The sequence below is a fragment of the Octopus sinensis genome, unplaced genomic scaffold (genome assembly GCF_006345805.1).
Source record: "Octopus sinensis unplaced genomic scaffold, ASM634580v1 Contig18327, whole genome shotgun sequence".
NCBI classification, from domain to species: Eukaryota; Metazoa; Mollusca; class Cephalopoda; order Octopoda; family Octopodidae; genus Octopus; species Octopus sinensis.
The window spans coordinates 1-14,646 of record NW_021835747.1 but is presented as its reverse complement, the minus strand read 5'-3'; the positions used below and the strand labels follow the sequence as shown (position 1 = coordinate 14,646).

The window sequence follows — 14,646 nt, the reverse complement described above, 5'->3', positions numbered from 1 at the left end:
CGAATAATTTCCCTTTTTATTCCGAAGTAACTTCGCATGCAATGGTATTCCAAGCTATTGTGTCCACAATGCGATATGTTGTGGATCTGCTTCGCGACCAAATACATCTCTTGAGTGTTGTCTGTGGAAATAACCAGCTTATGATCTCCATACGGTTGTCTCAGATAAAGTCGTCCATTAATAAGAATAAATTTTTCCGCCTTCTTTCTCAATCGGTAATTACGCTGTCTAGATTTATGAGAACATGTTTCAGAATCCAAAATTCGACACAAAAAGTCGTATTCTTCGGAATTTTTGATGAATGAACGAGACATTAACAAGATAAATACACGCTTATTTTCTTTATTCATTCTTGGATTATAGGCTAGCCAAATAAATAATATAATTTATTTGATTTATTAAAATTAGTTATAGTATTTGACAAGAAATTAACAAATTAAAGATTAAAAAAAAATTTTAACAGAAAAAAACACAGGTGTAAAGCGTCCGGCTCGGTAACGCGCCGGGCTCGTGACATACTATTTTCTTAATCTTCAAAGAATTTTGATTTTCAATAAATGTTTCATTTTCCGTGTATTGAATGCTTAAAAAATTTTCAACTTTGAAAAGATCGAGAATGCCTGTTTTTCTGATTGTTGTATTATTAATATTGATTTCAAGTTGTCAATCAATAGTACAATTCTTTTTTTTCTTTTTGAGCTGAATATTAAAAATTGATCAACTAATCCATAAATATAGAATTAGCCATTCAAGCTCATTGTGAATTATAATACTAAATTCCCGTTTGAGTTCGGCAAGTCTCTGTTATGGGATGCGACGTGTTCAGACACTTTCTCGGAGCTCAACTTCCTTCTTCAGCTGTCGAGCCTGGCTCAGTCTCTCGCAAAACCGAGAAGATGAAGATTGGAAAGTACAAGGAGCTCTCTGAACGGTATCTGTTCACTCCCATCGCCGTCGAGACTTCCGGCGTCATCGGCGAAAAGTCTCTTTCCTTTCTAAAAAAGCTTGGCCGCATGATCTCCATAAACGGGGAGACCCACGCGAGTCCAAGTGGCTTTTCGGAAGGATTTCCTTGGCCATAGTACGTGGAAACTGTGTTTCCATTTACGATGCCGGGAATTTAGTTAGTTAATAACTATTTGTTAATTACATATAAAAAAAAAAAAAATACTAAATGAAGCATTTATAGTCATAATGTCAAAAACATCACGGCATTTTTGATCTGAAATCACAACTGATTTCAACTTATGGATTCCGCTTATATTTGAGGACAAAATCCGAACTCTTTTGAGTTCGTCCCCACCTTGTCTTTGAAACCTCAGGAATTGTCGGCAAGACCGCGATTCAACTTTTCACTGACATTGGTAGAAGAACTGACTCTTTTAGCGAATCTCGGTTTCCCTAGTTTGCGGAAACTCCTACTCAATACGCATTGCGGTGTCGTTGAGCTGACCCTTAGGCTCTCGACTATTCTTTTAACTCTAGCTAGCATCTAATCTTTTCTATTTATCATTATTTAATTTAAAAAAATTCGTAAATGAAATAATACTTTAGTTGCGTATTTTCATGTCATATTTTTTTCTAAGTCAAGAAAAGAACTATTGACTCAGTGTTGATAAAAAATTTGAACGACTAGTCATTAGAAATGAGGAAAAGATTAGATTTTACATTGGATTAAAACTTGAAAAAAATTATTTTATAGATTGATTTTTTAAGTAAAAAATATAGTAAATATAAGACGATGTTTCAAATTGTTTTATCCATTTAAATCGTACATTTAAACAACATTTTTCTAATTGATGTCTACTGGACTCACTCAGTCAGTCACTTTTCAGTCTCAGTCACTTTTCAGTCTACTGCTTCAAAGAAAGACAAATATCAACAAATTGTTTCTATTTCAGGTTGGCTCTGTAGCTACTGCATTACAATACAAAAAGCTTTAAAATGAGCTATGGTCTTTTTTTGTGACATTTTGTTTTGAAGACAATTTTCAAGAACCGCGTCAACAGATAATCATTAAATGAAAAATATGAATAAAAATTATTTAAATTAAAGGTAGTTTTTAAAGAATTGAAATCATAACAGTTTTCAGAGCTGCCAGGGTCTCCATATTTTTTTTGTTTCTCGTTTTACACATGTTTGCAAGTTTTCCACAGTTCTATGCATAGCAGGCTAATGATTACGTAATGTTGTTGGGATATTTATGCAAATCTCGAATAAACCTCATGTATGTTACAGCGTGCTCTAACAGAACTGCTTTTTCGATTTTCCCACGATATTTTTGCTAAAATAAAATATTCATTTATACACGATAAGGACAAAGGTCTGACAATATTCTTCCCAGTTCAACGATGCTGCGATTAACCCGTGCCCTTCTTTTTCTCTCTACCAAATATTTTTCGACTTTGACTTTGTCGGATTCCATCGAAGAATTGAAATTATTTCCCATAAATATTCGGCAAAAAACGTCAAAATAAAACAAAACACTTTATTGGTTATTAATTGCTCATTGGCACGTTCATTTCATGGGAAAACAGTAATCAGTTAATTATCGGCAATTTATTGACTAATTAATAGAACAGTTCCCGTATTTCCCATAAATAATTATAAATTTACGTTAACAAGCATTAAATTTTTAGTAAGAGTGCTTTTGTTAAAATACTTTTTGTTATAAATTTTCTCCGATGGAAGTTGGGTAAAAATATTCATTTATAAATTGGACTTCAAAAAATACGCTAAAATTTTAGTTTAAAAACGACAATTTCATGTTATAGTAAATTATTCTTGGTTTATAATAAGTAAAAAATGTACAAACGTCAATCACTGTGCCGCTAGATGTTAAAAGATGTTACATGTAGATCATATTAAGAGACACGATAAAGTAGTTAGATGAATTCACTTTCTTTTGCGTCAAGAATTTGGACTCAAGTTGGGATAAAATCTTCCCAAAATTTACAGCAAATGGAGATTGAAAAATGAGAAAATATCACATTTTATCTAAAGAGCCAGAATTGATTTATCATGCAAGAGTAAAGTACGTATTGTATTAACATGAAATGGACTTGTAACTCAAAAATTCCGACAATATGCACGATCGCTTGACATCGATAAGAAAACATAATTTTTCTTATTAAAACAGAGTTAAATCGTGAGAAAGAACTTTTGAATCGGACAAAAGTATACAAAGTAAACAAATGCAAACTCTATATATATCAAATAAAGTCTTGATGTGGTTCTAAGGCACATTTGAGTTTGAATATCCCCTTCACTAACAAGATAGAAGAAAATTTTCACGAACCATTTCACAAAATTTGATGACAAAGAAATAGATGTTGAAAAAAATTGTAATAGTACAATCGAGTAAATTCTTTGAATATGAGAATTGTATCTTATTCTTTATTAATTCCCGTTGTTCCAAAAAATTACAATCATGATTTTGATTTGTCTGTATTTTATAATTACAAAATATTATTTTTGAACAGAGTGCATATTTATGCAATGCAATGTCTCGCTACAATATCTGGAAAATATTTCTTAATAAGAGTACAAATTCGGAATGAAATGACCAATCAGTGAATTTAAAGTCTGTCCTTCAGGCTCCAAACAAAATAAAAACTTGTCAGCAATATTTTCTTTAGGAATTCAACTGAATCGCTCTTGAACATTCACTTCGACGAACATGGTTGGCTCCACGCATTTGGTACGCTTATGGACAACAATTGTGTGAAAATCGGTGTTGCACAACGTTTGGGTTTTACGTTTGTAAGGAACACAGATGCCGGTGCATTACAAGCATTCCACAACTAACTATGCACCGTTCAAATTGATGTTTGGTGCATCTGTTGAAGAAACTATAAACGATCATTATACGAATTAGAAATAAATGAGCTTTTTAAAGAAATAGATATTTGGAACGAAGAAGAGCTAACAGATATCGACAATTATCTTGAGTGGTTTTGGGGATCATATGATACAGCGATACAAATAAAAAACGGAACACTCATTTTCTCGATTTGTTTCTATTGAATGATTGATTTATTTTAACAAAAATAGAATTTTTAGAAGACAAACATAACTTTAGCCTTTAAAAAAATAAAAACAACTTATATTTCGGACCGTAATTAAATCCAGTTTTGTCCAAACAAAATAAAAAAGAGAACAAAATAAAATTCTCTATTTTTACAGTTTTTTAAACCATTTTTTATTTTATTACACGTGTTGATTCTTGTTACATGGTTTTACAACTTACATTACAACAAAAAGCAGAAATTATTACGTATTATAAAGTCGGAAAGTCATATAGGAAATAAGAAATTTTACCGGAAGATCTCTGAGTGCCATCTCGAGAGTCATTCGAAACTTCACCATGAATGATTCCTTCCAGAGAAAAAAAGGCTCAGGACGAAGATTTAAACTTAACTCTGATGATCTCGGAATAATTCAACGTGAACAAAAAACTGACGTTGATTTCAATTCCGTAAAATGTTCGGATCCAAAGCACACATGCAAAGTGGCTAAAGATTTTTTTAATGAACACCGAATTGAGTTATTACAATGGCCTCCTCAAAGTCCCGATTTGAATCCAATCGAGCACATGTGGGCCTTCATGAAACATAAAATAAAAGAGTGACCTATTTGAGGAATTAAAAAATATTTGGAATGATCTTTCAATAGAATATGCGACATCCCTTGTTGGAACAATGCGGAACAGAATTTTAGACGCAATTAATGCTCAGGGGGGTCATACTAAATTTTGAACTACCATTGTTCTCTTTTTTATTTTGTTTGAAAAAAATTTGGTTTAAATACATATTAAAATCTTTGACGTTTGGATTTTTATAAAAGGCAAAAGTTAAGATTATTTGAAATTCGATTTTTTATTAAAAGAAATTAAGCATTATATAGAAAGAAATTGAGAAATTGGCTGTTCCGTTTTTTATTTGTATCGCTGTATAACAAAAGAAAATGGCATTGCATACCAAACAAAAAATGTCGCCGAACAAAAAATGTTAAAAAAGCGAATGTTCTTTAATGTAAAAGTATGATGTGGACATTGTTTTGGTGAAAGAAACGAAGCTCTCATTTAAAAACTGTTTGCCCGTTTTCCCCGGTTACTCATACATCCGGAAAGACAGACCAGACTCTGTAAATGGCGGCGATCTTTTAACTCTTATCAAAAAACTAATCCTTTTCACTAACTCTACTTCACGAGCCTAGTCGCTAATCAATAATGACCCAGTGATTGAGCTGACAGCTATAACGGTCTCAACTAGAAGACTGATCAATATGTACATGAACTCGAAAAGCTCGATTGGACTAAATTAAAAAGGATTTCTTCTACTTGATCAACTTGATGGCCTAGTCATTGTCAAGAATTCCAAGTTCCTCAAAGTTCCTCTTATCCTGAAAAATTACGGATGGTATTATTCCATTTTTTAAAAAAATTATTAAGTCATTTTTTTCAAGAGTCAGTAAAACAACTTTATAACTACGAATTAATATAACTGAAGCGGCAGTATCAAAAATTATTTTTCTCGGATACAATCATGCGTAGGAACGCGCAAGCTATCATTTTGAAGAGGATCTAACCCTTCTCTGGTAAAGCTCGCAGATCGAGATCGTCTTTCATCATAAATCTTATGAATAAATTTTTTCAAAATTCTAGAGAACTTTAAAGTTTCTAAGAACGCGGTTTAACGACCGGAGGGAGACGAGCTGGCTCTTCCAGCGAATCTCGGTCGCGGTGCTCCGCGGAAACTGCCACTCGATACGCAGTGCGGCGACTTTGAGCTGACCTCCAGGCTCTTTATAAAAGAACGCGGTTGAGAAACGCAAAGTGAGAGCAAATAGTTCAAATAATGAGTTTTATATAAAAATGCATAAAGCGACTCTAGTGGGACTCGAACCCACAACCTTCGGCTCCGGAGGCCGACGCCTTATCCATTAGGCCATAGAGCCGGATTTTAAAAACTATTATTTTCTGGAAATGCAGCGAAGCGTGTGAAAATTAAATAACAAGTTCTTTCGAACCATCAACTTTTTCTGCCAGTCATATTCAAATCTCAGGGTCTCTGGGAATCTCAAGACGGCCTTCACCTACGATATTAAGAGAAGGGTAGCTTCTCTTGAAATGAGCGACAGTAATCATCATAACTCTGGAAAAGAATTTCGATTTCTATTCTCCACTGGAACAGTCAAACAATTCTTTTTTCAGCTTGGAGATTAAAAAACTAAATAAGGTGAGTAAAAATGTTTATTGTTTTACTAATTTGGACAAAATAATATTTTTATAAGCCTATTAGTTTTGATAAGATGTATCAGATGATCATATATCAGATAAGATTTATTAGACCACCAAAATTCCATTATTATTGTCCATCCTCTAACATTTAAAGAAATTTGCTTTTTAAAAAAATTACTATAAATCTAAAAGATCTCGCACCACGGTTAGGAATTGCTACTTTAAATTACTTGAAACAGAATTTAGTATTTTTTCTCAATAAAAAAATTATAAAATTTTGATTAGTAAGAGAAATTTTTTATTTATAATTTTAAAAATATTTTGTGGTTAATTTTGACGGTTTTAGTGACTTTATGCTGAATGAAAGTGATTTAATCGATTTGAGTATCCGGGAGTTTAACGAAATGCTGAAATCTATCCCACCAGAAACTGCTGATCACCTGAGGTACCGACGGAGAGTCCTCAAAAATAGAAAATATGCATCAGATTCTCGTTCGAGAAAATCCGAATTCATTATCGGCCTTGAAGCACAAAAAAATTCTCTTTTAAATGACATTTTAAAGTTGGAACAACAAATTGAAATGCAAAAAATGAAAATTAATTTTTTAAAGGGAATTTTAGATAAAAATAAATATTAATTTTTTTATATACAAAATTGGTTAATTTCGTTGTCAATTAAATATGAGATAAAAATCTCGTGTTAATGAATATGTCATCATCCATTTTCATTGATAAATAAAAATTAGTTTTTATTTTCGAAAGATGGAATGATTAGTCAAGTGTCAGAAAAAATTTACGGTTTTACTCGAAATGATATTTTAGAATAATATTTCTTATTTTTTAATCCAAATAATTGATCCCATCAAGATTTACTATCAATTATTGAGTATTTGCCAATTTCATAGACATAAAAATTAGAATGATTTCAATCGATGTTGCTGATATTATAACCAAAAAATACATCCTCAGTGAAAACTGTTACTGTTTGTAATTTTATCGTTTGTGGAAGATGGTGACTCCCCAAGTTATTTTCAACATAAAGCCGGTCACACAAATCACTTAAAGAATTTGCAACAATAAGCAATCCTAATAGATCACCATTTTGATGCTGAAAGTCGTTAAGCTCCTCATACATTCAAATTTGAAGATTTTTTAATCTCTAATAAGCAATTTCCATCATGATTTGACTTCCCCATACATAAGCAATATGCTTTGCTTTTAAGTCGCCAACAAGAATTAGATTTTCATTTCCTTTCATAAAATTTTCGACAATCGACAAATAGTCTTTAAAACCTTTTGGTTATCTGTCCGACATAAGTTTTAAATTAATTGAGTCCAAATTCTCGACACAAATAAAAGTGAATTTCAGTTTCCTTAAGTGTTTGAAATTTCAGTTTCCTTACATGCACACACACCAAAACACTAAAACTTTCTTAGGTTTTTTAAGCTGGTGCTGACTAATTGTACTAAAAACTAACCACAAATTTATTTGCCTCAATACTCTCTCCTTAAATGAATAATTTACCGAAAACAATATTTCTGCTTGAAAATGGGGAATTCCAAATCAAAAACGCAGAACAGTATTCGAACAAGTATTTATATTTACTTATTCTTAAGATAGTGAAGATTTCTTTCAAAATATTGATAGACTTGAGACTGAGTTAAGAATGGGGCTTTCAGATCACAGTGAAGGAGTGTTTGTGGTTAGACCATCTTCAGGTTGATTACACTTCATTGGTGATTTAAGACGGAGAAATGGCCCTTTCTGTAAAGACAAACCAGTCTACGGTAGAACACTATAAAATAAAAAGCAAACAAAAAGAAGGGAAAAATGTATTCTTTATCAGCCAGTCTGTGGTTTTTGAATCAGTGGATGAACTTGTAAATAATTATAAAAGTTTCCAATCTTATTTAATTTAAGAAATTGCCAATCTTGGATGCAAACTAACAAAACCTTTAGAACAGATCGTTAAGTCACCTCTTGCAAAAAATTTAATAATTGATTATTCTGAATTTGAGTCTCCCACAGAAATTGGGAAAGGGAATTTTGGAATAATTTTTAAGGGTTTTTAATATGAGTAAAACATATTTTAGCACAATGGAAAACTTCCACAGTAGCTTTAAAGATGGTCAAAAATCAGACTGTCGACAAAAAACTATTTCTCCAGGAGGCAAAATTAATGTATCGACTTGACCATAAAAACCTGGTGAAACTACTTGGAATTTCATTCAATGATGACTCGGTCGTCCTTGTATTAGAGTTTATGGAAAGAGGACAACTCAGGAACCTACTCAGAGCTGACAATGGGAAAAATATTTCTGCTGATTTGTTGGCTCGAATTGCTTTACAAGTCACATTCGGAATGATTTACTTGGAGGAGATGAATTTAGTACACAGGGACTTGCGTGGAGAAAATATACTAATTTCAGATAAGTTTGTTTGTAAAATTGGGGACTTTGGGCTGGCAAAAAAACGTGATCAAGATTCTAACAGTGTGTTTTATCAGTAGTATCATATTTAGATATTAAATTTCCAATAAAATGGACTGCCTTAGAAGCACTGACAAAAATGGAGTTTACTATAAAATCAGACGTCTGGTCATTTGGAGTTCTCTTGTGGGAAATGGTCACTTTCGGTGATACACCGTATCGAGGTTGTTTGTAGGCTTATTTAGATAGGAATGGACAAAGCCAAGATTATTACATTTCTAAAGTCTGGAGATCGACTTACTATCCCCCAAAATATCCCCTGTCCACTTCCAGGAGGGTGGTATGACAGAATAATGTTGAGGTGCTGGCGTGAGGATCCAAATCTGAGACCCTCTTTTAGAGTGATTGAAAAATACTTTCTGGAATGGATTGAAGAAACGCGTTTTTATTTTTAGTGGTTGTAAATATACTGAAAAAAGTTATACTGCTTATTAATTTTTTTTATTTAATTTGGTTATTTCCAATCTCAATTTGGATTAATCGTCTTTATTTATTAATAAAAGGACAAGAGAAAAATCGTCATTGGCAGATAGCCAGAGTATTGCCTCTGACTATGGCTATAGATTTTCGTTCGGTTAAATACCGGTGCTCACACGGGTTGCCGTGGTCATCCAATTTGGATTAATCTATAAAAAGCAAAACTAAATATTGAAAATTTGTTTCATACAAAAAATAAATACGCATTATCACTATATAATTATTATATTAGATTGATTGACATAAAACCTTTTGACTTTGAAAATATTAAGCTGCAAATCAGGATGATGGTCTCCTTTCATAATACAATTTAAGCCGGGAAATGGACTCTATTTATGCAAAACAGATCTTATGAGACACAAAAAGAAACCATTGTGTAACCACTCTTAAGATGCAGGAAAAATGTTGGCGGATAACGAGTGAAGTAATTAGTTAGTAATTATAAATGGAATATCACTTTTATAAATGTATAAGAGCATTTATTTAAATATTTTAGTGTTCACTTTTAAAGAATAATGAACATCAAATTTGTGTGAACATACAAATATTAAATTCAATATTGAAGGCAAGTGAGCAGGGTTGTTAAAAATCATGATTTTTATTAAAAAATTAAAAAAAACAGTTTTTTTATTTAAACTAGATTTTTTTGATTTAAATCAAATTTTTGTGAAATAAATGATTTTTATTAAAAAACAAAAATAAATAAAAATAAAAACAATAGAAATCGTATTTATTTAAAAGCTTGATTTAATAAATAATAAATAAAAGCTTGTAAATAAAGACATGTTTGGCAGCTCTTTCAATTCAATTTATTTATTTTTACAATGGTTTCTTTAAAGTCAGCTATTTCTACATCTTTTTCAAGAACGTTGAGATAATGTGCCGAGCAACCATATATAATAATTTCACTGTCATCTTGCCTCATTATCCGCCTATTTTTAGCCATGTTGGCAGGATTGTCTGTCACAAGACTCCCGATTTTACATCCAAACCGTTGCTCGGCAGACTTGGCAAAATCTAGTGCAACGGATTGAAGATTCAAGTTAAACAAATTCGAGATTTTCTACAGCAGCAAAAGGAGTGTTAGTGGAATATACGCACCTGGAGAATTTTACATCTATCAAATTTTGTTCGATAACGTCATCGCAGTAACGAAATTGATTAATGATTGGTCTCTCATCCTCAAGGGCAATTTGCTGATTAAACCACTTTCAACTTTTGACGGATTTTCAAGGATATCAAATTTAGTTCTGCATAACAAATAATGCTGCTTATCCAAGATACGAGACCTTGTACCTCCTTCCCGCAATTACTGCATCTGTCTCGACTGCCAGTTTATCTAGGAATAATATGTTTATCGAAGTGAACCCACAAGAAATCATGCCTTCTACCAGACGTTTAGTCGTGCCCCCATCATAGTGAACTCAACTCGATCATACAGAGAGCCCTTGCTTCCGCCGACGTCCCGTCAATCCTCGAACCTGTTGGACTAGATAGAAGGGACGGAAACGCCTACCTTCCCATACGAGCAGGGGAAATCCCTTATTTAGGATTCTACCTCGGAAATCGCTCGGAATCTCGTTCTGTCCGCGAAAAAAAAATTTAGTCAATTTAAACAATTTTAAATGATTTTTTAATGATTTAAATTATAGATTTTTTTGATTAAAATCAAATAATCCAAACAACCCTGCAAGTGAGCTAATGGATAACTCCTTTTACAAGTTGATAGATGACATTGTTCGATTTTTTCCACCGAACTGCGTAGAAAAAACTAAGTTAATTTTTCAATAAATTTTTCCGCTAAGGGAATGATTATAAGCATCTATAATATAGATTCTATATGAAGCCCATAACGGTTTCTTCTTAAGTAGTGGTTAATAGCTTAGCTTTCATTTTTGTGGTATCGTTTTAACACCACTAAGTCGTTAAAATTTATATTTTTTAATTTTGGATCTAATATTCGAAAAAATATCAATTTATTTAGGGTACCATTCAAGGATTTCAAGCATCAATAAGAATTTTAAAAATCGATATTGCATTGCTCCTCATTCTTTATGCGAGGAAAATCAATTTTTTGAAACATATGTGATTGAAAATAGAAAATTGGAACAATATTGTTCAAACTAATATTTTTAATTTAGACGAACTGGATTGTTTTTTAAACTTTTGTTGAACAGAAGCTGTAGACTCGGACAAAAATCTGTCTAATAAACCGACAACCCATTCGTTATTGGAAAAGCCAAAATACACGCTGATTTAAAGTAAGAAAAGAATTAATTAATAATTTACAAATGAAATAAAAATCAAATAAAAAAGCGAGAATTATATATGCTTATTTCTGAACAAAAAATGATTTTGCAAAAAGAAAAGTCTAATTGATAATGCTACTGTATACTCACATGATTTAAAGTTCAGTAACATGAAACTCTTTTTTCCCTTCAAATACATCAAAGTTACAAATTTTTGATCAAGGAATAATAAAATCAAAGATAACTCCTATGTGCACACTTGATTGAATTTTATACTAATGATGGTAATATATATCACGAAAAAGTTGAAGAAATTCAACCTATTAAATTGCTCGATATTCATAAATCAAGGTCGGTTAGAAGTATCAAAATTGATAATTACAAAATGTTTCAAGAAAGCATTTGAAAATGCGTTAATACAGAACCTGACAGAAATAGATAATGAAATTTTTTTGATTCATGAAAATGATCAAATTGATAAAGAAAACTTTATACAGGACTTTTCGAGAAAACTAATCAGCGAGACCAAGTTGAAGAGGAAGATGACAAAATTCATGTTCCGACACTATATAAAACTAGTGAATACGCAAATGTGCTTGAATTGTGGTTTCTTGAGAACGATTATGAACAATAAGGAAAAGTATAAAAATACAAAAAATATTAAGAAATTTCAAATTAATCATTCTCAAAAAAGCATCGATTACATAAATAAAAACTCTAAATAATCTTTGTAATTATACTTTAATATTGTTTATTGTTATTTTGATTGCTTGTTTAACCATTTGGTTTATTATAATTGGGTTTCCGAGCTTTAACATCAAAAGCTCAAGCACTAGTGTTGACTCTTGAAGCATTAGTGTTAATGAATCATGCATTAATGTCGAGGTCTAAAAATAAGCTTTTAAGCAGAATATAAATATACATTAACGTTTTGACGGAAATCAAAACAACATTTTTTTAAGAATCAAAATTATATTCATTAATTTTTACTTTCTGCTCTGCAAAGGGAACATACATGTATTTCAGCAGTTTTCTCATTCAAAGAAAAATTGATAATTTCATGGAAAATGATTCCATATTTGTTCAGTCCGCAAAACAGATACTTACTTTTGTATGTTTCTGCGTTTTACATTGTCACATAGGGTCTTTTATTTTGATTTCAATTTTTAAACATCGAAAATTATCTGCATATTTTTTCTTAATTTAATTGTAGTATCAATATCTTGTATTTTCGACCAAACCAAGAATGTATCGCTTGTGTAAATAATCAATTTGAAAAAAATAATCGCCACCAGAAGGTTTGCTCTAAATATCTCCGAATTTAGTATTCGACTTGAAGGATGGAAACATATTTTGATTATCACTTATTTCTCTGTTAGATTTTCCAATTGCACATACTCTTACACAGAATATTCCCGAAAAACGTTAATGCTTGCTATATGCAGTTAAAAGCTAATGTTTGAAACTCTGACATAAATGCTCAAAGCGTGAACACTAATGCTTGAAGAGTCAGAATTAATAATTGCGCTTTCGACTTTAAAGCTATGAATTTCTAAATCATAAATATTAGTCAAATAATACTAAAACGACAGAAATTTGAAAATATGATATCACACTGTCACATTACCACTGCCTAGATAATGCATGAAAGGCGACCTCTCCATCGTTCTTCACAACGTAGGATGTGATATGATCCACAGCATCATCCATTGCTTTATTTAAATCTATCAATGAATATTCACACCAACCATTTTCAATCTCCTCCACAGTACAACCAACCAATATCTCCGTTTCGGCTGCAACAGAGCGAGAAATAGCCATCTGACATCAAACAGACCATTCAACCTCCATCGGAGCACTCGTAAGACCAATACACAAAGATCTAGACGTCCTGCACAAACATGCGAATAGTCTGTAAATAAAAACAGTCATTTTTGAAATTCTGTCCAAAAACAGTTGCTGTTCCCCCGCGATATTCAAATTTCGTCGAATCACACAAAAAACCGCCCCATTGAGCTGAAGAATACACTTTTCGAGGACATCAGCTTGCTCCTAGGGGGTCAATACGTCGTGATGCCTTCAATGATTGATGAAAGTATCCCTCCATTCGTAACTTGATAGACTGCTTTCCTTTCAAATAGGGAACTCTCTCCATTCGCAAATGGACACGAAGTCTAAGCCACACATTCTCAAACGGATTGATCAACTGTCTGTCATTAATAGCAATAAAACTTGTTCAGACACTCCACCAAAACGTTCCTGACCTTCCTGAATACCGTGGAGAGACATGGAAAGACTTGCTAGATTATTGCTTCCTTGCATAACACACAACTCCCTTGCCAACCCACACACCTCTCCCACATCAGGCAATATCTCCACCAGAGAGGAGAGCACATGGAGACATTGACGGGTTGAGTATATCTTCAGAGCCTGTGACTCCATCACAAAGTCGGAAATATTCCCAGCATGATAAAGCATACTCTCGATTGAGTAAACTGTACTACTCACATCCGAAATTGTCCTCTATTGATAAAATAATGTACACCAAACCTTAATTAGGGAGTGTTCGACTAGTCGTTTCCCAAAAGATGAATGTCCCCGAGAGTGCTTGACTAATATTTCTACAAACATGAATAACTAGACTACCCAATTGTCCTTTCAGAATACCGAGAACTACGGCGGATATGGCCAACCTTCCATAGCTATGCAATGTTTGTACAATCTATAATACCATACAATCAACCAACCCGAACTCCCTCCCCAATAATGTTACAAGGGGGGACCCTTACATCCTTAAAACGTACTTCAAACAAACCCCCATCCTTCTCCATTTCTACACCACAAAGGTCTTCCACTACAAACAGATTCTGACATTCCTTCAATTTGGCAGTGACTAATAACACATCTCCTTCACAAACCCACGACTTTTCTCCATTTAAAATGTAACAATCTTTCTCTGAATCGAACACAGCAACAGTCTTGTTGAGACTAAAATCCGAACCACTAACAATAGAAGGTCTCCTCTACCAGTGTTTTTCAGCATAGGCCAAAGATAGTTGTTTTGTAGAGGATATAAAACTCGGAATAAGTCTTTTCTTGTGTTCGTCTGACCCAAATAAGAGAATAGCCTTAATATTGTATATATCTTTACCAGCATAGCATTGGAAACCTGCAATGCCTCCGACAGGG

At 32.6% G+C, this 14,646-nt stretch overlaps 1 protein-coding gene and 1 non-coding gene across 2 annotated transcripts; one reads left to right on the top strand and one right to left on the bottom strand.

Moving 5' to 3' along the window:
• Positions 1-5,885: 5,885 nt before the first annotated feature.
• Positions 5,886-5,958, bottom strand: Trnar-ccg. The gene has a single exon. It is a non-coding gene; the product is annotated as a tRNA-Arg (tRNA).
• Positions 5,959-8,367: 2,409 nt separating this feature from the next.
• Positions 8,368-12,091, top strand: LOC115231365 (tyrosine-protein kinase Lyn-like). Its single transcript, XM_029801410.1, has 3 exons — positions 8,368-8,683; positions 8,752-8,895; positions 11,955-12,091. Exons 1-3 carry the CDS (start codon positions 8,368-8,370, stop codon positions 12,089-12,091), a joined length of 597 nt encoding a protein of 198 aa, XP_029657270.1.
• The last annotated feature ends 2,555 nt before the right edge of the window (positions 12,092-14,646 follow it).